Source organism: Nyctereutes procyonoides, unplaced genomic scaffold, assembly GCF_905146905.1.
Source record: "Nyctereutes procyonoides isolate TBG_1078 unplaced genomic scaffold, NYPRO_anot_genome, whole genome shotgun sequence".
NCBI lineage: Eukaryota > Metazoa > Chordata > Mammalia > Carnivora > Canidae > Nyctereutes > Nyctereutes procyonoides.
In genome coordinates this window covers 2906805-2932899 of record NW_026575129.1, presented here as the reverse complement: position 1 = coordinate 2932899, position 26095 = coordinate 2906805, and the positions used below count along the sequence as shown (strand labels likewise).

The 26095-nt window shown below is 33.8% G+C and overlaps 1 protein-coding gene across 2 annotated transcripts in view; it reads left to right on the top strand.

The window, feature by feature from the left end:
• AP3B1 (adaptor related protein complex 3 subunit beta 1) overlaps positions 1-26095 on the top strand; it is a 263801-nt gene that overhangs the window by 71587 nt on the left and 166119 nt on the right. For both annotated transcript variants that reach the window (XM_055342262.1, XM_055342261.1), the window contains exon 7: positions 5299-5481. In XM_055342262.1, the coding sequence (XP_055198237.1) occupies positions 5299-5481 (183 nt within the window). The remainder of the gene's footprint in view (positions 1-5298; positions 5482-26095) is intronic.

Below are 26095 nucleotides of genomic sequence, written 5' to 3'. Positions count from 1 at the left end.
TTGTGGTTACTTCTCAGCAGTTGAATTGTTGATTTTCACTTTCTGTTTTCAATACATGTAGATTACTTACATCTTTACATTTCTTTGGATAGGGTTAGTGGTTTGAGTTTGAGGTAGTTTGCAAAATTCCTAGTGTAAGAGCACCCTTTCTGTTAGAATAGCAAAATAATGCTTTTCTATTAAATGGCTTTTTTGAGGGAGAGCATGGAGTGTATGTCCTAAAGTTATTTTGATTGATTTTTTTTCTTTTTTGGTCTTCTAGGATCCTGAATTTCCTCCTCTAATTTTTTTTTTCTGTCACCTTATAGTTTATAAGGAACTCCTTTTCCTCTCTTTTTTGACTTGTTCCAATTCTTGAAAATTTTCTTTTCCCAGATAGCCTCATTAAATCCTCCCTCCACCTGCTACCCTCTTGAAATTTCTTCTTTGTAATTTGTTGGATCTACCAGGAATCTTATGCACTATTTTTACACTTAGAGTACTCTTTTTCTCCTGTCGACTTTAGTTCCCCCTTTTGTTTACAACCAATTCCTGACTGCTTTGTTATGGGCAGTTTTTTCTAGGCTGCCATAGGTCTTTGTGAAGTTTTATGATACAAGCTTGAAGAATAACTCTCTGGGATTTGGGACTTAGTTTTCTACTTACATATAATATGAAATTTGGATATTCCCTGTTTTTTAGTTATGCTTAAGGCATAGGTTTTCATCTTTAATTTTTCTGGGTTTGTTTTAGGAGGTTGAGATTTACCCAGGTACTGTAACTTGCCTTCCTGTTATTTAAATTAATTATTTTTGAGAACATTTTCTGATAATTTTTCCTTTGTGTGATTATAATCTATTGTAGAAAAGTTTAAAATGTTCTGATATTTATGGATCTTAGCTTTATTACTTACCTTTGTCTCTTATATTTCTTTACTGAAAGAAGACAGCTGTATTTATTTCCTTCCCCAAATTAACAATGTCAGTATTGACATTTACTTTTATTTTTTATCTTTTTATAACATGTCTATCTTTATTATTTTTTTAATTTTTATTTATTTATGATAGAGAGAGAGAGAAAGAGGCAGAGACATAGGCAGAGGGAGAAGGAGGCTCCATGCACCGGGAGCCCGACGTGGGATTCGATCCCCGGGTCTCCAGGATTGCGCCCTGGGCCAAAGGCAGGCACTAAACCACCGCGCCATCCAGGGATCCCAGTATTGACATTTAAACCAGTAAGAATCCGGAGTGCCTGGGTGGCTCAGTCGGTTAAGTGTCTGCCTTCAGAGCAGGTGATGATCTCAGGGTCCTGGGATGGAGCCCTGCTTTTCTGCTTTGGGTTCCTTGCTCAGCATGGAGTTTGCTTCTCCCTATCCATCTGCCCCTACTCTATTCTTGCTTGCTCTCGCTATCTCTCTCAAATAAATAAAATCTTAAAAAAAAAAAAAAAACCAGCAAGAATTCCAAATCATTTTTGTTTAAAAATTTCCCAATTATTATTATTTTTTAAAATTTCCCAATTAAGTGAACAGTGCATGTCTAATTTATTTCCACATTTTGAAAAAGAATTTATTTGTTATCAGCAAGAACTTCTTGGGATCATTATGATGTTAACATTGCTATAGGTGATGATTAGTATAAATTTGAAAGATGTCAATCTGTTTAAAACTTTTCTTCACTTAACCTTTTGACTTTGAGATATACCTTCTGTTACTTCTTTTAGTCCAAAGAAAGACAGTTCTATAATTACATTTTAAGGAAAGGTGGAAGTATAAACATATTAAAATAGAATACTTTTTCCATCCAACTAGAGTAAGACCAATATTTATCATTAAAATAGTCCTTTTCTAAAAATACATCATGTAGAGTTAAGGAATACAGTAATGGTAAAATAACCAGAAGAACATTTTAGGGTTACTCAGGTAACTGTTGTCTGAAAGTTATCTGTAAATTTTGAAAGACATGTATCCCACAACTATAGTCAGTGAAATTAAAAGAGAATATTTTATTTATGTTGCATTATCCCCAATCAACTATTACAAGTTTTCTTTTTATAATTTCATTGTATGATCCTAGATTTACTGTTGTCATCCTATATTCTTTACTTAACATGTCCTAAATGCACCTTTTCTGATATTCAGTTACAAGTTCATTTTTTAAATTTATAATGCTTTCTCTGGTTTGTCTTTAAAAGGTAGAAATCCATATTTGTTGGGCAATTTAAGCATAGCAGCCTTATTTAGAACATCTCAAAAGCAAGGTGGTATTTATTTTCTGTTTCTTTCAGGTTAATTTTAAAGAAATCCTTTGTGTATAGCATTTAGCTTTCTAATAGAAAACAGAATTTCTTAAGAAAACAGATTAGTTCAGTGCTTACTGAAAAACTCAGTTGTTTATTTTTTTTTTAGTGATAAAGTTTCTCCTTAATTTAGCTACAAAATGGTGTTTAATGAATATATTGGTAGTTCATAACTAAACTATGGGGCTAAGACACCATTTTATGTTATTAATTTAATGTTGGTAAAAGCTTCACTGTTGTGGGCAAAAAAAACCCCACACCTCTGATTTTGTGCAGATGTTTTATTGTGATAGATCTATTATCCAGCTATTAGAAGATAAATGACTGATCTTTCCCATTTTCCATGCCTCAAGAAAATTGAAATAAGAAGGGGAATATCATTTGGGCTGTATGATTAGGGCAGGTTGGATGGCCATTAATTTAAGAGAAGAAAATCTTGGCAGCATTGGCCAACTTATACCATATTATCAATCAAACCTTGATGCACTTCTTGTGATGACCCAGCACTCTCAGGTTTTTGCAACGTTAATTAGAATTCATGACAAAATAGATGCAAGGAAACGTTTTGTACCCTTCATAATTTTATAGAAAATTTATTGTTATTAGAGGAACCATTTGCTTAGTGTGATTTTTTTCATTACCAGCTTGTCAACTAGCATAGATAATCTGGAGAAAATATGAACTCCATAGATGGGGTGTCACTTTTGTTGATGGTTCATGTAGTTTACCTTGGAGCACAGCTAATGGCTGAAGTTCATAGCAACAGCACAGAAAAACGTGGCAACCAAGGGAAGATAAATGAACCATGTTTATAGCTTTAATATAAAAAATACATAAATGGAAAACTGCATTTGAATTTGATGAGCTCATTGCTAGTTTTGTTGGAGTGATTTATTTTTCCCCTTATATAAAAAGCTACTATTGACACAGTGAGATGGAAATTAACTGTCTGTTTTTGGGAAACCAATATTTTTGGTTTTAAAATCCGAGTAGATCATTTTATTTTAATTCTGGAAGTTTTATAGAATATTGAACGTTTAATAGACCAAAATTATCAATTCTGGCATTGTTTAGCCTAGGGTCATTTTGTTAAATGCATACATGGAAATATCTAAAATGGTCAGTTTTATTTTGTGAAGGTACATTTCTTTATATTCTAATTATTTTTGTGTTTCCTTCAACTATATTCATACTTAAAGTATTTTCTGTTTTTCATGTTACCTCTTAGTACTTTAGAATTATGTTGTACCTATAGCTCTTGGTTTAATAAATTTAATAACATTTAATAACATTTGGTAGCTGATTTTTCTTTTCATTGTTTGGTGTCTCTACTAAGCACTTTGAAAAAAAATCTTCTAGGCTTAGGCAAAATAACTTGATTTTGCATAGTATTTCTTGAATTGAAACTTTGATGAATTGCTATTTTAGTTTCATGGATTATTTTATTCTACGTGGTATTATTTATTTTTGTACCTTAATGTCTTATCAGTGGATATGTATATCTTCTATTAATGTAAGATTGGCATTTATATAAAATACATGTATGGATAGATATATTTCACAAATACTAAGTTATTCTTTAGTTTGATATCTTAAGCTTTAGTTGTTTTAAGAGATTTTTAAATGATGCTAAATCTTACCGTTTAGAAATATGGTTATCACAGAATATAATTTTTGAAGGGTGATTTGTGCAGGAGATATCAATATGTGGAGATGAAAACATGAACTTAACTTCCTTTCCATATCAATAGCAAATAGGAAATTATACGTATAATACATTTTTTATTTAGTTCACACAAATAATCAATTCTTTGCTTTTTCGATTGAAGTGCATTCATGCTGGGACCAGCAGGCACCAGTACATGGGCAGGGCTGGAGTCAATAAATGCGGCTTCACGTTTATACTGATTGGTAATTCATAAAATCCCCACAGGACTGGAAACTTGTTTAGCATAATAGCAAGTCTATATTCTGAGCTGTTTTCTTTCAATTGTATTGTTGGTTGCATATTAATAAACTAAATGTCAGCCAAGTAGAGGGACAAACACTAAAAATACAAATATCATTGTATCTAATATTTTTCAGAAAGTACCATTTCAGTAAGTTACATTTCTATTTAATTGCTTATTTTAAGTCATTGGGGAAATTTTAGACACTAAAATGAAGATCCCTAGTGTTTAGAAAGAATATGATATTAATTTATTTTTCAACAGTATTATATTGTTGGCTAACTGCACAGTGGTACATATATAGAAATATTTGTATATTATGTATTCTGCTTTGCTTGTATCTTTATACCAAAGATAGCTTAATTTCACTACTTTGCCAAAGTATGACAATTAAGCAAACAGCATTTATAGTTCATTAATTGGTCTTGGAGAGAGCTGACTTTTGTTGGTAATACATTATTTCACTTTGTACACATCGTTACATCAGTTGTTAAATGCTAAAATCTTAGCCTGTGTGTTTTCTTTGTAAATAAAATAATGGTAAATATTAACAAATGGGTTAAAATGTTGAAGATTTGAAAGTGTTTTACACCAGAGACACTTAGGAGTTCCTTACACACTTTAAAATAAATTCATTGTTGTTTTCATTTTAAACTGATGTGATGTGGTCTTTGTTATAGTCTTGATTATTTTTCTGAATGTTAGGTACTAAATGATGGATCTTTAGATTGGAACTTAGGTTAGCTTTAAAAATAAAAAATGTATGTGATGAATATGTTGAGTCCATGTATGAACAATTTATTGAAATTTAGCCTGACAAAAAAATTGGTGGAATTTTTAATACTACTAATTGTAATATTTCAGGAAGAAGCTAGCTTTTCAGGCATGTTACAGCTATAAAAATTATTCTTTGAGGGAGTGACAGTTAAAATTTGTTATTTAAACATTAATAATTTTTTAAATAACTGAATACTTTAAATATTGATTGTCATAATACTGATTGTATCTCTGTAATGCCTGAGTGATGGTAAGAAAATGTTTTTTAATGAGTTACTATTTCTTCCTTTTCTAGCTGGTAGCTGGCAGTGTTGTGATGGCATTTGAAGAAGTATGCCCGGATAGAATAGATCTGATTCACAAGAATTACCGCAAGCTCTGTAATTTACTAGTTGATGTAGAAGAGTGGGGACAAGTTGTCATAATCCACATGCTAACTCGATATGCTCGTACACAATTTGTCAGTCCTTGGAAAGAGGTAAGTGTTGAGTGGTCTTCCAATTATAAAGTATACTAAGAAAATGGATGAGCTTTTAAAAGTGTGTATAGTTGTAAAATATAGAGATCTGCATATTTATGGAGGACTCCTTTAATTTATGTTCTTTTGTAAAGCAGGGAAAAAATAAATTGATAGGTAATTTTTCATTATTTTGGCACTAATTGATATATACTGTATGACCTAAGGTATAAACTCTTAGGGTATAAACTCTTGTTAGGAGTAACAGTTTGGTACAGTGTTAGCAGTGATACTGCCAAATCATAGATTTTTTTGGTGATTAGTTGCTTTCATATCTTTAAGTCTTGACTGTTAAGTAATTCACTTGTACAAGTACGTAATGTGATTCTAGCACTTGTGAATTTATACTTGAGATTTCTTGCCTTTATAAGAAATATTGCTAAACTCTTAAACTACATTTTTCAAGTTTTATATTTTAAAATATTTGTTTTCCATTTTTCACTTAAGCTGATAGAATTTTAGTGAAATTTATAATTAAATAAACTTTAAAATAGTTTTCTTTATGCATATTAGCATTAGAAGCATAACTAATACCTTTTTTTACTTTATTGACAATTGAGAAAATTTTATTTACATAGCTTGCAATAGAGATCCTTTTGTGAATATATTCAATATTTAAGTATAAATTTGAAACTCGTTTTAAAAAAGAAGTTAAATATTATAAGAATAGCACATTCATTCTAATACTGTGATACTTCTTTTTTTGTCTTTTTAAAAAGCCAGTGGAGGAGGATGGGAAGATGGGCAAAATGGGTTAAAGGGAGTAGGAGATACAGGCTTCCAGGTGATGGAATGAATAAGTCATGGAGATGAAAAGCACAGCTTAGGGAGTATATTCAGTCATATTTTAATAGTACTGCTTGGTGATGTTAGCTACAGTTGTGATGAGCTAGCATAATGTAGAGTTGTTGAATTGCTATGTTGTACACCTGAAACTAATATAACATGTCAACTTCAATTAAAAAGGAAAAAGTAGTATTATAGATTTTTAAAATCAACTGCTTAAAAAGTATAAAACCAAAAATACCCCAATTATGTCATAATGGTTTATGTAGCAACTTACACGTACATACACTTTTGTTGCTCAATACTTTAGTGTTCTGTACATTTTACTTTTGTTAATTAGAAATAAAGTGAGAGGAAAATGTAGATAAAATGGAGGAATGTTCTTAATACTGTAGATGACATGTTTAGCTTTCAGATGTTTAAGGGGTTTAAATATTTAAAATATTTATCAGTGCTTTTTATAGTGATAGTATTATTAGTACTAAAAAATATTTAAAATTTTTTTTTTAAATTTTTATTTATTTATGATAGTCACACACAGAGAGAGAGGCAGAGACACAGGCAGAGGGAGAAGCAGGCTCCATGCACCGGGAGCCCGACGTGGGATTCGATCCCGGGTCTCCAGGATCGCGCCCTGGGCCAAAGGCAGGTGCCAAACCACTGCGCCACCCAGGGATCCCCTAAAAAGTATTTTAAATATTTAAAAATATATCTTTATCCATAAGACTTTATAGTACTGACTCCATTTTCATTTTAATATTAAGAAAGTGTTTAGGTGATTTAAAATTGAAATATGTGGGGATCCATGGGTGGCTCAGCGGTTTAGTGCTACCTTCAGCCCAGGGCGTGATCCTGGAGACCTGGGATCGAGTCCCACATCAGGCTCCCTGCATGGAGCCTGCTTCTCCCTCTGCCTGTGCCTCTGCCTCTCTCTCTCTTTCTGGGTCTCTCATGAATAAATAAAATCTTAAAAAAATGAAATATGCTTTGAATTATTTATATATAAAAGTCTCATGCCATATAGACTCTTACATAGATGATTACTTTTTTTTATAAAGTTGATTTTATTTATCACTGAACAGAGTAAACTCTTGGTGGCACTTTTGCTGGACTTAAGCAACAACATGCCCATGCTGCAACTGTCTTGGCTCTCTCATGTAAATGGTAACTTTAACAAGAGATTTTTGTTGCTAATAATAAGTTGTTTAATTTCAGCCAATTCTTTTCCAGAGTGGCTATTCACATTTTTTTTTCCATTATAAGGTTACAAAGTAATTTTTTCTGTTATAAAGTAATTTTGCCACTATTTAATAAGATTTTAAATCTTACTTTCCTGCCACCATCAAATCATTTTGAGTATCCCTGTGCAAATAATCCTTTGCTTTGTTATTATGTAGAAATTAGAATTAAATACATCTTCCTTGCCATAGCTTCTAAAAATGTCTATTTTAAAATCTCTGTTTTTTGTAGTGTATTTATTTGTGTTTTTGTTCCTTGAATTTTATTTCATCTTATTTTTAGATAAAATTCAGGTTGAAAGTTATTTGTAAAGCTAGCAGGTTAAATTTTGTACTACCATATATATTTACTTTTTTGATAAGTAATTTAAAAAGTTGAGGCTATATGTATTTCTTCTGTTTTCACATGTAGGTTCTTTGCACATTAATTATTACAAACATGAAATGAAGTCTGGTCATTGTCCTGGGTGCGCTGAAACTGGGTGAAGTAATTTCTTACCTTGCCACTTATTTGCAATCTAACCTTGGCATTGGCGTTATTCTAGATTATGTGGTTAATAGACTAATTCATTAGTTTTCAAATGTGCAAATGTGCATCTTAGGCCTCAGGATGCTGTAACACTGCCATAGAACAACCACAGGAGGTAGTGGTGCTCTAGATTCTGCAGCTCTCTGGGTTCTTGCCTCTGATCCAGAGCAGCCTTCATCTTTGTCTGCCTTTTATATATATCTATGAATATGATTTCCTTTTAGAAAGATTTCTTGGCTTAAAGAAAGAAAAGAAGAAAACCTCAGTCAAATAGAAGATTTATCCGAGTTTAGTGAACTATAGTTATAACTTTTTTTTTTTTTTTAGAGGAAATTCAGGCACATGGTAAGATAAAAGATAAATCTTCCTTCTCATAACCTCTAGGTTGACCCCTTAAAGGTATTTCCTGGTAACTCATTTCAGTTTTTCTATTGGTTATAAATTTTACTTTGGATAACACATTTCACTTTATTAATTTAAAGTAGTATCAGTTGATTCCCAAATCATCAAGATAACAGGCCTTTGTCTCTGTATACGTATGTCTTCTGTTCAGTACCAGCAGGATAGATTTGGAAGGGTCATCCTTTATTGCAGTATAGAAGTTAGGGATTGTCCAAGATGTTAGACTTTTGGTATAAATACATTTAAGGTTCAAGTGGATTATCACCATTTAGACCATGTTCATGCTTACTCTGAGTTTACTCATCTCAGACTTTCTGTATGGCTTGTTAGAATTCTGTTTTACTAAGCAACTTTTCAGTGAGCAGCCCAGCCACTTGTAATGTTATAGGCTTTTTGGCCTAGACTTTAAATTGCATCCAACTTTTTAGGACTACATGTGGTAATTTTAATTTTAAAAATTAAAAATTTTAATTTTAATTAAAGGGAGTACTGGGGTGGGTGGCTTAGTTGGTTAAGTGGCTGCATTGGGCTCAGGTCATGATATCAAGGTATTAGCCCCCCATTCTGGATTGGGCTCCCTGCTCAGCAGGGTGTCTGCTTTTCTCTCTCCTGCCTCTCCCCCCTAGCGCGTGTGCGCTTGCTTTCTCTATCAAATGAATAAATCTTAAAAAAAAAAGTTGAGAAGCTCAATCATCAAGCTGAAATAAATTTAGAGGTATTTTGCATTCCTGTCTGCTTTCATTTTTCACTCCTTAAGTTTGTAGAAAGCATACCATATAGTAAAGAATTGCTGAGAATAATATAGGATAGAAAGACAAAGTGGAACAGTATTCTATACCTTAATCCGTGCTTGTTACAATCCTGTTTTATCCTTACCATCATGTCTTGAATGTATTTCTGTCACGAAATTAGCAGAGTGTAAATGTGGATGTTCTAGCATCTCCTCCCCTTCTACGTACAGGCAGAAGCCACTTGTATAAATGCTGTATGAACACCATTTTATGATATATAAAGCACCATTTACCTTGAAGTGAAAGATTTTACAAGAAAACATTCTCACTAAAACAATATATTGATTTAAAAGTTAAAGTAGGGATCCCTGGGTGGCGCAGCGGTTTGGCGCCTGCCTTTGGCCCAGGGCGCGATCCTGGAGACCCGGGATCGAATCCCACATCGGGCTCCCGGTGCATGGAGCCTGCTTCTCCCTCTGCCTGTGTCTCTGCCTCTCTCTCTTTCTCTCTCTGTGACTATCATAAATAAATAAAAATTAAAAAAATTATTAAAAAAAATAAAAGTTAAAGTAAAAAACTGCCTATATGTACCAAATTCATTAAAATCAAGGGAATTCTTTATCAGGTGCTAAGGTAATATGTGAAAAATAACATCATAATACATTAAATTCAGTAGTTTCTTATTTTGCTGTACTTAAGTAGTATTTTATTTGAGATGGGACAGTAGTGATTATTATACCCGTTTTATAAATGATGACATTGAGGCGTGTAGATTTTAACAACTCACCTAAGATAATATTGCTTGTAAATGTGGAGCCAGAAATATAAACAGAAAGATCTGATCTCTAGGTTAGCATTCTTTTCTTTGTATTCTATCATCTCATGACTTTTTTTAACCTCATGACTTTCAAATTAAACTATCTTTCTGCTTACTTTAGTAAGTTTCTCTGTGTTTACTTACTATGTTCCAGTTGAAGCCATTTTTGAAGCTCCCCCAATCCATAGTGCTTAGACATCGCAATTAGGTAACAACTATAATTAAATTTGCTTTTCAGAAAGAAGAATCATGTTTCTCATTGAACTTTTAAGACATTTGTTTATGTTTATATGCTTGAAAGGCAACAAAATTGTTTTTATGAGGAATTGAAAATCAGTAGAAATACTTTTTGAGGTGAGCTGATGTAACATACTTTTGTCAATAAATTCTCAAATGAACACATCATATATAAACAAGCTTCTTTAGGGCAGAAGATATTTTTAATTTAGTTTATTTGCATCATTATAGATCAGTATTTAAGCTGTTTATATGTAAATGTATGATTTGAGGAACAATTAAGTGTTGACAAAGTAGATTGCAGTCATATCAATTGCAGTGCATTTTCCATAATTTTTCTAACTGACATCTTTGATGATAAATAGTGGATGCCAAGTCAAAGCCGATTATACAGTGCACTAGGAATTCATGGGGCTGTCAGGGAGAAGACCGATTGACTTTAAATTTACATATTAATGAGAAGATTTGTTAAGAGGGTGCTTGACTATAGAAAATAACAGCGTATTTATAGGGCACGACATTTTATAAATAAAGCTGATGCAGGAAAATGGAAATTAAACCTTTTAGGTTAATAAATTCAAGAGACTGCTAAAATGCGTATTTGCATTTTTATTTTCTCAAATTTACCTTACTCTTTGCAGTCCATGTAGGGTTTTTTTTTTTTTATTCTAGGTCAAGATTGTATAATTTTCAAGGATATAAAATTACTTAAATATTTTCTTTGTGTCATTCAAGCGTGTTATGGGAGAGTACTCGAAGCATAAATGTAAATCTAAAAGACTAAAGTTGCTTTGGTAGAAATAATAGATTTTAAAAAATAAATATTATAAAATACCAAGTTAATTTTAAGAGTATTAAAAAAACAAAAAAACAAAAAAAACCCTTTACTGGTGTTAATTGTCAATTGAAAGAAAGCTCATGAATGAGGGCCTGACAGAAAGGTTGTTAATTTTATGAATCTAGTTCTTTAAAAATTAAACTTTCTCTAGGAGATGACAGTTTTGTAAGAATTATCAAAATTTTTTACTTTCATGATTTAGAACTTAAAACTTTATGTACTCACAGTTACGTTTTGTTTATGAATCCAGGTAATACAATTTCGGTGGCAGTATGCATTCCATTTTGAAATTTGGAGTGATGAATTTACTTTTATTTCTCTGAATAGATCTGTACTTCAGTTATAAAACCTTAGGTGTAAGAAAGTCCCAAGATTAGAATATTGTTTAAAGTATTTTGAGATCAATTCCTGAAGTTTTTCAGGAACAGCTATAAAATAACTCAGCAGAACACAAAATTTGTATATATAGTTCTCGATCAGCTGTTTTCTGAAAATACAAAGGTATTGTGAAAATAATATACCATGTCCTGTCTTCCAGGACCTACATGGTAGAGATTATTTTTTATTGAACTTTTATTTTCTTTACAGGTTCATATTCTTTGTAAAATAAATTTTGTATTATATTTTACTAATGGACTGTTTTTGAATCTCACTATTGTGCTAAATTTTAAAATAACAGTAGTGGGGAGTTAAGGTGGAATCCATGCTGCTTTACATACAAATACAGAAGTTTTTGTGCACTTTGTCAGGCACTTATTATTTTTTAAAGATTTTTATTTATTTATTCATGACAGATGCACAGAGAGAGAGAGAGGCAGAGACACAGGCAGAGGGAGAAGCAGGCCCCATGCAGGGAGCCTGATGTGGGACTCGATCCCAGGACTCCAGGATCGCGCTCTGGGCCAAAGGCAGGCGCTAAACCACTGAGCCACCCAGGGATCCCCTTGTCAGGCACTTATTGATGAAGGATTCAATGTGCACTAGTTACTGGGAAACTGAACAATATGCAGATATGAAATAGGGTCTCCCCTCCCTCCGTCAGTTATGAAGCATTTATCTTAGAGTCCTTATTTTTCTTGTTCATGGTTTATTTTTGATTGGATTTTTTAACTCATGAAGTTTCTTTTTAAAAATATTTTAAATTTTATACAAGTAAACATGTACATGGTTAAAAAAAAGAAGTTAAATAATATGTGGCTTCTGAGAAGTGACATTTTTCTGTTCCATCCTTCCCCTCGCCTGAATCAGCTACCTCAAATTCTTTTAGACATGTATATATTTAACCTTCTCTATTTCTAAGTAATATACATTTTTTGGTAATATGTATATATTGCTGTTTCTTGGTTTATGAATTTTAGACATTTTATATTGACTTTCTGTTATAGAAATGGAAGATTTGGCATTCTTCTATATTGTCTCATGCTTTCATTATTCCATCTTTGCTTCCCATTATTCCATCATGCTTTCATTATTCCAAAAAAATACTGTTTTATTATAATTTTTTAATGTGTATTCATTTAATTGTGACTTTTCAAATATTTCTGTATAGTAACATTTTCATCTCCTTTCTAATGGAATTAATATTCTCTTAGGTATTTGAAATGTCATGTTACTTTTATACATGACATCTTGGTTGCATATAATACTCTTGGGTCAGGACAGCTGGGTGGTTCAGTGGTTGAGCATCTTCCTTTGGCTCAAGGGTGTGACCCCAGGGTCCTGGGATCGAGTCCCACATGGGACTCCCTGCAGGGAGTCTGCTTCTCCCTCTGCCTTTGTCTCTGCCTCTCTGTGTGTGTCTCTCATGAATAAATAAATAAAATATTTAAAAAAAATACTCTTGGGTCACACCTTTTTTTCCTTCTTCAGAGAGCTCTCCCAGTAGCCACAGATTTTTCTCCCTTTCAAGTAACTTGTTTTTGTTTTTTTTTTTGTTTGTTTGTTTTGTACCCCCCAGAAATCTGTTTCACTTTTTTTAAAAAAATATGTAAAGATTCGTAAGATTTCATCTCAGAGTGGCTCATTCCATATATATTCATTCTATTTTGTAGTATTTGAGTTCTTTGATCTTCCAGGATTTTTTTCCTTGCTTCATTTGTCATTTATATGCTTCAGAAATACCAGTTATTCTATTTTACAATCTTTCTCTGTTGTCTTTCACCTTTTAAAAAAATTGCTTTGGGACACCTGGGTGGCTCAGTGGTTGAGCGTCTGCCTTTGGTTCTGGTTGTGATCCTGGGGTCCTGGGATTGAGTCCCACACCGGGCTCCCCATGGGGAGCCTCTTTCACCCTCTGCCTATGTCTCTGCCTCTCTCATGAATAAATAAAATCTTTAAAAAAAAATAAAAATAAAAAATTGCTTTAATGTTTGTCTTTTTATTTGCATTTGTATTATCTCAAGTCTTTATATCAATAATTTGATTTTCATTGATCTAATCTGTCTTTAACAGTTTTTACTTATTTTGGTAATGATAGTGCTTTGGCTTTTATTCACTCAGGTTTCAATCTGATATTTCCTTTATTATATAATTTTATCATCTCATATTTAAACTTGTATTTTCTTGAGTTCATGTTCTTAGTACCTTCTTGGAGAATTTACTTTTAATACATGTACAATTATAGGGAATATTTTTTTCCAGAATGATTTGTTTGTCTTCTGCATTTTTTAATGTGTGTTGTGAATATGTTACATAATTATTGTACTCTTTTCAATTGTAAATACTTGGGAAGTTCTGGTACTGTGTGGCTTTAATTTTGTACAACCACACCTAAAGACAGTTTGTTTCTTCCTCTCAGTTTCAATTTGAGTTGTGTGTATTTTATGTCATATTCTTCTTTGGTTTAGTAGTAGCCTGGCATTTGGGGATAGTAAGCTTATTAGCCTCAGTAGAGATTGAAGATTTGGTTTTTTTTTTTTTTTTGTCTTTTTTTTTTTTTTTTTTTTTAAGAATTCCTGAGCACTTTTTCTGGAATCTTCTTAAATACCCTATACTAACATTCATATTATATATGAATATATAGTATGTTCCTATGGAGAAATATTCTTGATCTTTACCTTATTATTTTTTATTCATTGTTTAATCCAAGAAGTGTGCTGTTCAATATAGTAGGTGCTAGCCACATGTAGCTATTTAACTAAAATTGAAAATCAGTACCTCAGACGCATTAGCACATTTTAAGTGCTCAGTAGTCACACGTGGCTAGTGCCTACTGTATTAGATAGCGCTATTATGAAATATTTCCATATCATAAAAGTTTCTTTTGGACAGTGTTGCCCCAGGTTTCCCTTTACCTCTTTCAGGGAGAGCCAGCTTTGTTGTTTTCTCTCACCAGCCTCTCCTCACCACCTATTTTCACCACCAATTTCCCTCACTATCCCACCTGCCCCAGTAGACTGGAAAGATAAGAATAACCTCTTCGTTTTTTTCTATCTAAATTTGGGGAGGAGATTTTTTTTAAATTTTTTTTTATTATTTATTTATGATAGTCACACAGAGAGAGAGAGAGAGAAGAGAGAGAGAGAGAGGCAGAGACACAGGCAGAGGGAGAAGCAGGCTCCATGCACCGGGAGCCCGACGTGGGATTCGATCCCGGGTCTCCAGGATTGCGCCCTGAGCCAAAGGCAGGCGCCAAACTGCTGCGCCACCCAGGGATCCCCTGGGGAGGAGATTATTAATGAACATTCTCAAGAAGCAAGGAATGTTTTTCCAGAATCTTCTGTTTTAAAAAAATCTTAAAGTTTGTGCCAATAGATTGTGACCCTCTTGTTTCATTAATATTGACTGATCTTTTGCTAGTTTTAATATTTTTATTTTCCTTACAGGTTTTACATTGGGAAAAGAGATTATATTCTTTATCTTTGTTTCTTTATCTTTATCTAGAAGTCCCAGAATGTTCATGGTTTTAAGTATTTTATGACTTTCAACATGGACCAATGTAATTTTAGGAGGAGAGACTTAGAGTTTAAGAAGTTAAGAAATATGATTCAAGGCAGCCCAGGTGGCTCAGTGGTTTAGCGCCGCCTTCAGCCCAGGGCCTGATCTTGGGGTCGCAGGATCGAGTCCCACGTCAGGCTCCCTGCATGGAGCCTGCTTCTCCCTCTGCCTGTATTTCTATACCTCTCTCTCTCTCTGTCTCTGTCTCTCTCTCTCTGTCTCTCATGAATGAATGAATGAATGAATGAATAAATAAATAAAATCCTTAAAAAAAGATATATGATTCATTCTACTATACTTCTCTGATGTTTGCTAAGTTTCCTCTTTATTCCTGAGCTTTTTTCTCCCATAGATACTTGTATCATTGTAATTTCTTTTGACTGTATCACCTATTTGTTTCCTTATATTTTTCTCTGTGTTAGTCATATTATTCTAGCATAAAGGAATGGATACATTTAATGATGAATTTCAATCTTCTGACAAGTTCATTATTTATTTACATTAATCTTTAATTTTGTGATTTTGCTGCTTAATAGTTTTCTGTATTCACCTCAAAGAAGATTATGATTTTATGTAAACTAATTGGTAATTTGAAACATCCAGTTTTATTCTATTCTGTTATCCATTTAATTGTGTCTGTATAGACTTTAAATTTCTGATACATTTCTTAAAATCATTGTAGTCTTCCTGTAGATTCTGCAGTTCCAAAATACCACATTAAGCAGATTATTCCAGTGCATTGTTGTCTAGGTGATGTAGCGAAAGCATCACTGTATCCAATAGCCAACCCCCATTGAAAAAAAACAGATTTTCTCTAGGTCTTGAGCATCCACATACTTTTAAAGAAGCCATGTTACTCCTCAGTCTAATGTCTTGTTAATGTTAATAATTACATTCCCCTTGTAAGTGATAGATTTAGGAATGACATATAATGTAGTTCTGGCTAATGGGATATAATGGGAAGGATGAGGAAAATGGAATGAGGAGGCAAGGTATATGAGAAAGGTTCACTTTCACATAAAAAGCATCAAGGCGTTTGACTTCCAGTTGAGATGTACTTCGTGGACTTAGCGTTTCAGCTTCTACTGATGGAATGCCTTGATTTAGTTAACTCTCTACAAAATTTTTGCAGAGATCAGCAATCTAAAGTCACTGTAACATAGTCAAAAGTAGGAAAAAAACCAGAGAGGATACTATATATGCAATGCTGAAATTTCAAGGTGTAAGGTTTTTGAGTGCTGGTTTTTATCTGAGGTCACTCCTCAGATTCATACAATATTAAAAAAAAGCCACAGCCTTATTTACCTAGCTGTCAGAGAATAGACTTCAAGACTGGCAGAGTACCTAAAAATTAGGGGAAAATTCCAGAAGAGTGTGGGAACCACAGAAGGGTGAAACCCCTGGAAATGCATAGTAAACGGCATCCAGATCCTTGGCCGAACAGTAAAGTGTGGATGTGTGAGAAAGACTCTACTGAGCCTAGCAAAAAAGTAGCATCTGGAAGATAAAAGAACTAAATGGAGATTTCACTTGCTGGCCACTAAGGCAGACAGAGTTTGCGGTTTGAGACCAGTAAAATATGTACTATAATAAATACCAATACACTTCAGAGGAATGCAATGTAAGGAAGACTTCTATGTTGTGTGGTTGATCATATCTAGAATACAACTTTAAAAAAATCAGTGGACATGAAAAACAAAAAATAACTGCTGCTTGAGAGAAAAAGCAGTCAATAGCAAGTCGCCGGATTATAATCAAGAAAAGACACTTATAGATAAGTGAAAAAGCTATTGTGTGTGTGTGTGTATATATATATATAAATAGACAGAATACTAAAATCAGTGAATAGATGAGCAGTCATTATTATTTATTTATTATTATTTATTTATTTATTTATTTATTTATTATTATTTATTTATTTATGATAGTCAGAGAGAGAGAGAGGCAGAGACACAGGCAGAGGGAGAAGCAGGCTCCATGCACCGGGAGCCCGATGTGGGACTCGATCCCGGGTCTCCAGGATCGCGCCCTGGGCCAAAGGCAGATGCCAAACCACTGCGCCACCCAGGGATCCCTAGATGAGCAGTCTTAACAGGCAAAAGATACCATAAGAAAGAATCAAATGGAAAGTCTAGGGCTGAAAAACATAATGATTAAATGAAAAATACACTAGACGAGCTTAACAGCCAAGAGGAGGCAGTAAAAGAGTCAAGAATCCTGAAGGCAAATCCATGGAAATTATTCATTGTGAAAAAACAGAAAAACAAGGAAAGAGTTTCATAGCCATGTGGCACAATATCAAAGAGAATGAAATACCTCTCTAATTGAAGTTCCAAAAGGAGGAAAGCGTGAACGGAGCAGAAATAATACTTGAAGAAATAAAAGCTGAAAAAAATGTCAAATTTAGATGAAGGGGAAAAATCCCAAGCACACTAACCCAAGAAACTTACCAGATTCTCCAGCAAAACAAGTAAAAAGTCACACTTACATACATCATAGTTAAACTTCTGAAATTAAAAGTAAAAACGTTGAAAGCAGGCAGAGATAAACAATGAATTATATACAGGAGAACAATGATAAACAATGAATTATATACAGGAGAACAATGATAAGACTAGCTCTTGATCAGAAATAGTGCCATCTAGAAAATAATAGAATATCATTTAAGAATTATTGACAGGAAAAACTGTCAACAAAGAATTGTATGTTGAATAAATCCAGTCTTCAAAAATAAAGGTAGAATGAAGACATTTTCAGAGGAACAAAATTGAAAAACTCCTTCATAGGGAAATTGTATTACAAGAAATACTTCAAAAAATTGTTCAGGTTGAAGAGAAATGGTAATAGATGGTAATTCATAACTGTAGAACAGATTAAAGAATGAAAGAAATGGTATATTTATAGGTAAATATCCTAAATTTTCTTTTTCCTCTTTAACATATGGTTTCTGTAGCACATACAAATTATATATCCTTAGCTGTCACAGACTCCACTTGCTTATGCTTGAACTTGTACTTTTCTGTACATCCATGGAGCTGTAACCTTTGTCTACAGTGCCACAAGTCATTGTGTGAACATACATTTTTATTTGTATAGGAATGGAATTGCTACATTGTATAGTAAGTATATGCTCTTCCTCTTTTTTTCTTTTTTTTTAAAAAAAGATTTTATTTATTTGAAAGAGCGAGTGAGCATGAGCAGGGATAGGCAGAGTCAGGGGGGGAAACAGACTCCTCACTGAGCAGGGAGCCTGATGAAGGACTCGGTCCCAGGACCTAGGATCATGACCTGAGCCAAAGGTAGATGCTTAACCAACTGAGCCACCTAATGCTCCCTGCTTTTCCCCTTCTTATCTCTAATTCCCCAGTTCCTATTCTCTGAACAATCAGTTCTAATTCTTAGCTTTGTATTCGACTGGTTATCCATATATTATTTTTAGAACAACTTATATAACTTAAGGTAAAGAGAGAATGAATATGTGAAGAATCATGATTAAATCTACTTAGATTGATTTTAATTTTATTTCATAATTTGTGGTTGAATGAGAACTACTCTAAAATGCGTTCTACATAACAAAAAGCAATTCTTATTTACTCCTCATCAGCAGATAGGAATTAGTTTTCAAATAATTAGGACCGTCTTTCTCATGTCTTAGAACCCTTAGACTTAAATTCACTATGTGTCATGAGTATATTTTATTTCAGAAAAATTTGAAAGAATGCCTTATATAGATCTAGATTTCTTAGTAACAAAATTTGGAAACCACTGCATTCAGAAAGTTTGTTTCTTATATATTGGAGTCGAACATAAAGTCGTAAGAAATGAAAAGTGCTTTGGGCAATTGAACACTGTGAATTTCCATAGTGGCCCAACAGAAAGTTACTGGGCACAGGTGTTTCCGTAATTATGATGTATTGGGGGAGATTCAGTGTTAAATGGTCCTCAAACCCATACTTCCACCTGTGTGGCATAGTGGTCATTGGGCTGTGATATAAAACATGTAAAGTGAAGAGCATAGCATTCACTTCATGTAAGGAAAACGTCTTAAACCAGTATGCATATCCTGGTTTGTTTTGTATAGACATGATTTGGGGGAAGAGACATGACTTCTTTTTTTCCTTTGAGTAAAATATTAAGTTTAGCATTTTTTTAAACATGTTTTTTTTTTTTTGTATTGGATATATTTCTCTGATGAGGTGTTCTATATCCATACTGAATATCTAATTTAAGTAAGTAATTAAGATGCTGCTAATCACCTACCCACTCTGGTCTTCTTAGGTACATCTAACCCAATATCAGAGAGATGTAACACCAGTGTATTGCTATGGTATCAATGTCAGAGAGATGTACCACCAGTATATTGCTATGGTATCTATGGACTGAATGTGTTCCCCCAAATTCATATGTTGAAGCCCTAACGTCCCATGTGATAGTATTTGGAGATGAGGACCTGAGAGGTAATTAGGTTTAATATTATTGTTTTTAAGGTTTTATTTTTTAAAAAAGTAATATCTAAACTTAACTATGGGGCTCAAATTTACAAGCTTGAAGGAGTAACATGCTCTACTGACTGAGACAGCCAGGAAGCCCTGGAAGTAATTAGGTTTAAATGAAGTCATGAAGGTGGGGCCTCACTATGGTTCCTTACAAGAAGAGGAACCAGAGAGCTGCTTCTTTCTTTTGCTGCCATGTGAGGACAGCCATCTGCAAGACAGTAGGTTCTTACTGGGAACCTAATCTGCTGACACCTTGATCTTGGACTTGTCAGCCTCCAAAACTGAGAATTAAATGTCTGTTGTTTAAGCCACCAAATCTATGGCTTTTGTTACTGTACTAATACAGGAATCTGATTGTGTGAGACTATTATAATGTATTCCCTTGCATAGCTTTTAAGCATTAGGTAATAGCACATGTCCACAGCAGATGACAGAGATCCTTTGTCCTGGTACAGATTTTAAGATTGTGCTAGTGCCCTCTAGGCTGTCACTGCATTTAGAAGGCAACTGGGTATATTCAGTGTCATTTTCTTGACTACTATAAATCCCAAGTTAATAAAAGAGAGAGAGAGGACAAGAAGAAGAATAATGATTTCAAGATAAAATCCTGGCCCTACTACTTTTAGTCTATGAAATTATTGATAAATTTAAATAAGTTTGCAGCGATCCCTGTGTGGCTCAGCAGTTTAGTGCCTGCCTTCGGCCCAGAGTGTGGTCCTGGGATCGAGCCCGCATCAGGCTCCCTACATGGAGCCTGCTTCTCCCTCTGCCTGTGTCTCTGCCTCTCTCTCTGTCTTGGTGTCTCTCGTGAATAAATAAATAAGATCTTAAAAAAAATAAATAAGTTTGTATACCTCAGTTCTTTTATCTTGTGAAAAAGACAGTGAATACCTGCTTTGCTTACCTCATGAGGTGGTTTTAGGATCCAGTGAGATATTTATGAAAGATCTTTGCTAACATGAGGGATTACTTCAGCTGAAGTTGTCTTTTATTTCTACTGATTCCAGTGTTACTGATCACATGTTGTAAAAGAAAATGTTTTTTAGGAATATTTGATTTTTTCATTAGTTTTCATATATAAACAGATTTTGCAATATGTAGTTTTTAATTGTCAGTTTTATTTTTTATTTCTTGTTATTCCTTATGAACTGACATAAAGATCATAGTTTATACTTATTTCTTAGTTAACCCGTTGAGATAAAATGAGCAAGTCTTTCTGTAAGTTCTCTAAGTTTATCCTCAGAGTAAAAAGTTGCGGGTTTGAACAATGACTTACTGTAGTTGTGTGAACGTTTGTGTTTGGAGCTTTAGGTAAAAAAATTTATATAGAGCATTATTCCTTAAGTATAATTTCACACTTTATTCCATGAGTTTATATAATAATAATAGTTAAAGGTATATAAATTATGCCTCTATAAATATACTTTATACAGTAGAAGGTAAATTTTTTTGCCTTTATAAAACTTATATTTAATGAAATAACATTTCTCTTTACTGAAAGTAAATGTTTTATTTTTTTTTATTTTTTTTTAATTTTTTATTTATTTATGATAGTCACAGAGAGAGAAAGAGAGGCAGAGACACAGGCAGAGGGAGAAGCAGGCTCCATACACCGGGAGCCCGACGTGGGACCCGATCCCGGGTCTCCAGGATCGCGCCCTGGGCCAAAGGCAGGCGCCAAACCGCTGCGCTACCCAGGGATCCCCGAAAGTAAATGTTTTAGAGCAAAGTGAGATACTGATTTCAACCTGATGTTTTTAAATCAGTATTTGGTATGGTCAGTAAACAGTGAAGAGAGACCTATCTTCATATGAGATAGGTTCAGATATTAAACTTACTGGTACCCCCCGTTTTTTTTTTTAATTACACTTTATTTTTTTAGAGCAGTTTTAGGTTCATAAAAAAATAGAGCAGAAAATGCAGAGTTCTCCTACACAGTTGACTGTTAATAAACACAGGTTTGAACTACATGACTCTACTTACATGTGAATTTTTGACAAATAGAATACAGTACTGTAAATGTATTTTCTCTTCCTTAAGATTCTCTTAATATTTTCTTTTCTTTGACTTTTTTGTAAGAATATAGTATATAATGCCTATAACATACAAAATATGTTTAATTGTTTATGTTATTGGTAAGGCTTCTGATCAACACTAGGCTATTCATATTAAGGTTTTGTGGAATCCAAAACTCCAAGTTATATTTGGAGTGTGGTGGTAAGGGGGGCGTTCAGTGCCTCTAGCCTCCATGTTTAAGGATCGTCTGTACTCCCTGTTTATTTACACACTCAGCCTTAACCACTATCAGAATTCTGCACCGTAGTGGTACATTTACAATCAGTGAATGTATATTAATACATCAGTTATCACATGAAGTCCATAGTTTAATTAGTGTTCAGTGTTGGTGTTGTATATTCTGTGTAACGTGACTCCACCGTTGTAGTATTATACTGAATAGTTTTATGGCCCTAAAAATCCCCTGGCTCTGCCTAGTGATCCCTCTCTCCTATACAGACCCTGGCAATTAATAGTTGTTTTTTTTTTTTTACTATCTCCATAGTTTTGCTTTTCTAGAATGTCATATAGTTGGAAATCGTACACTATGTAGCCTTTCTAGATTGTCTTCTTTCACTAAGTAATATGCATTTAAGGGTTCTCTACATCTTTCCATGGCTCAATAGCTTGTTATTCTTTAGCACCAAATAATATTTCATTGTCTGAGTGTACAACAGAGAGATAGGAAACTGTAGGGATTTTATCTGGCAGTTGAAGTGCTGGTGGATACTATTTTTGCAATCTCATCCTAACTTGCTGGTAATAGAGCATAAAGGTATCACTGTTGGTGCTTTCCCTCTAGCTAGCTCACACTGAAGGGAGGGCTGTGTCCCACCCAGGCTGTACTGGGCTATGTAATGCAAGCACACCACACTCTGTCCATCTCATGTAGCACCAAAGGTGCAGCAGGGCCAGGCAGTCATCCTCAGCCTCACCTTCTATGTGCAGCATTCCAGCAAGAACTGAGCCAGACAAAAGCCCTTAGCCTTATTCACCCTGAGTAGAGACTGAGTTGTAACTGGGATGACCAAGCAATTTAACCCTGCTTGCCCCACACAGTGGCTGAGCCACACCCAGGTCAAGTGAGTGTTTCCAACCTTGACTTCCCTGTGCAGCAGTAACAGCTATATCACAGCTAGTGGACACATGAAGCTTACATAAGAATTGACTGGCTCAGATGGCCAGATATTACACTTCTGATCTACATGGAACAGTTCAAAAACATGACCATTTCTCAGACTGAGGGAGGTTGCCATTTCCCCTAATACATGTAGAAAAACGGAGTGACAGGCAAAATGAAAAAACAGAGGAATATGTTTCAAACCAAAGAACAAGTTAAATTCCTAGAAAAAGACATTAATGAGATGGAAACAAGCAACCTGTCAGATTAAGAATTCCAAGTAATGATCATAAAGATGCTCACAGTTCTCCAGAGAAGAATGGTAAATACAATGAGAACTTCAACAAAGAGAAAATGTTAGTACCAAACAGAATTTATAACTGAACAGAAAAATGCACTGAAGGGGTCTAGCAGTGAAATGGTTGAAAGAAGTATGCATCAAAATCTGGAAGACAAAGCAATGCAAAACAGAGCAACAAAATAGAAAAAATAAATAAATAAAAGAAGTGAAGATACTCCAAGGGACAAACATCAAGCAGGATAGCATTTTCACTATAGGGGTCACAAAAGGAGAAGAAAAAGAGTCAAAAAAATTATTTGAAGAAGTTATGGCTGAAAACTTCCTTAATCTGGGGAAGGAAAGAGACGCTTAGGTCCAGGAAGTCCAGAGAGTTCCAGATAAGATGAACATATTGAGAAACATAATTAAAATGGTAAATATTAAGGGATAAAGAGAAAAATCTTTATCGCTCGCACATGTGCTCTCACTCCCCAGCTCTCCCTTAAAAAAAAAAAAGTGTCAACAGAAATATTAAATGGGGGAGGGTGATAAAAATATAAGGTCTGGAATGTGCTCAACATTAATTTACTATCAATTAAAAAGTGACTATTACATATATAAAATGTTATATGGGAACTTCATGGTAAACACAAAGGAAAAACTTAAATAGTAAATATACAATGGAAAAAGAACCTAAACGTAACACTAAAGAAAGTTAATCAAACCACAGGGGAAGATAGAGAAGAGAAGAAAGGAACAGGAAAAAACTGTAAAAATAGAAAATAATTAACAAAGTGACAATAAGCACATAACTGTTAATAATCACTTTAAATGAAAATGGACTAAATTCTCCATTCAGAAGACATAGTGTGGCTGAATGGATAAAACACGACCCTTCTAAGTTTTGCCTTCAAGAAACTCCAGATCTAAAGATGTACAGACTGAAAGTGAAGGGATGCAAAACATATGCCATGCAAGTTGACTTGAAAAAACGTTGGGGTAGTAGTACTCTAAGATAGATCACTCAGTAAGCCATAAAGCAAGTCTCCATAAAATTTAAGATTTAAATCATAACAAGCACTTTTTCTGGCCACGGTGCTATGAAACTAAAAATCAGTTACATGAAGAACACTGGAAAAAACACAGACATGTGTAGACTAACAGCATGCTGTTAAACAGTGGGTCAATAAAAAATTCAAAGAGGAAATAAATACCTAAGACAGATGAAAGTGGAAACTCAGCAATCCAAAATCTTTGCGACAAAGCAAAAATAGTTCTAAGAGAAAAGTTCATAGTAATACAGGCCTACCTCAAGAAAAAAGAAATTTCAACCACTATATATAAAGGAACTAGAAAAAGAAGAACAAAGTCTAAAGCTAGTAGAAGGAAGGAAATAATAAAGATAAGAACATTTTGAAATAAATGAGACTTAAAAATATAAAAAAGATCAATGAAACTAAGAGCTTGTTCTTTGAAAGGTTAAACAAAATTAACAAATCTTTAGCCAGATTCATCAAGAAAAAAAAGAGAGGGCTCCCAAATAAGTTAGAACTGAAAGGGGAGGAACTATAACCAATGTCACAGATACACAAAGGATTATAAGAGAATACTATAAATAATTATATGCTGACATATTAGTGTATAAGAAATGGATAAATTCCTTGAAACCTTCAGTCTTTGAAGACTGAATCATGAAGAAAGAGAACATCTTGAGTAGATTGATCACTAATAATGAAATGAATCCATGATAATAAACCTCCCAGCACACAAAAGTCTACGTCCAAAGGGTGTCACAGGTGAATTCTAACAAACATTTTAAAAAGAGTTAAAAACCTGTACTCCTCAACTTACTCCAAAAATTTGAATAGGAAGGATAACTATCAAACTCATTTAATGAGGCCAGAATGACCCTGATAACCAAAACCAGACACTACAGAAAAAGAAAATTATAGGCTGGTATCCCTGATGAACACAGATTAACAAATTTTCAACAAAATATTAGCATATTGAATTCCAGCAACATATTAAAAAGATCATATACCATGACCAGGTGGGATTCATTTTAGGGATGCAAGAATGGCTTAAATCAATCAATATGATGTACCACATTAGCAAAACAATGGTTAAAAGTCATACGATCATCTCAATAGATGCAGAAAAAACATTTAAAAATATTTGTCATCCAATTATGATAAAAAACTCTCAACTAAGTGGGTATAGAGGGAACATACCTAAATATGATAAAGGCCATATATGATAAATCCATAGCTAACATCACAGCCAACAATGAAAGCATGAAAACTTTTCCTGTAAGGTCAGGGCTAAGACAAGGATGCCCACTCTTGCCACTTTTATTCATCATACTATTGGGAGTCCTAGCCACAACAATTAGGCAAGAAAAACTAAAGACATACAAATTGGAAAGGAAGAATTAAAACAGTCAGTGTTGCCAATGACATGATACTAGATATAGATAACCCTAAAGAATAAAAAAGTAATTTATGAATTCAGTAAACTTTCAGGAAACAAAATTATAGGAATCTGTTGTTTCTATATAGTAACAGTGAATGAACTATCAGAGAAATTAAGAAAATCCTATATACAATTGCATCAAAAAGAGAATACCTAGGAAAAAATGTAATCAAGGAGTTAACAACTCTGAAAAGTTGAAGATACTGATAAAAGAAATTGAATACAATGCAAATAAATGGAAAGATGTACCCTGCTCATATGTCAGGAAAATTAATAGTGAAAATGTCCAGAAACTACCCAAAGCAATCTACAGATTCATTGCAATTCCTACCACAATACCAGTGGCATTGCCTACAGAACTAGAACAAATAGTCTAAAATTTGTATGGAACCACAGAAGCCCTTGAGTATCCAATGTAATCTTGAGAACGTGGAATAAAGCTAGAGGAATCTTGCTTCCTGATTTCAAACTACATACAAGCTATAGTAATCTAAATAGTATGATACTGGCACAGAAGCATACACAAAGGTCAGTGGTACAGAATAGAGAGCCCAGAAATAAACCCACACTTACATGGTCTATTCATGACAAAGGAGGCAAGAACATGGAATCAGAAAGAGACATTCTCGGGGATCCCT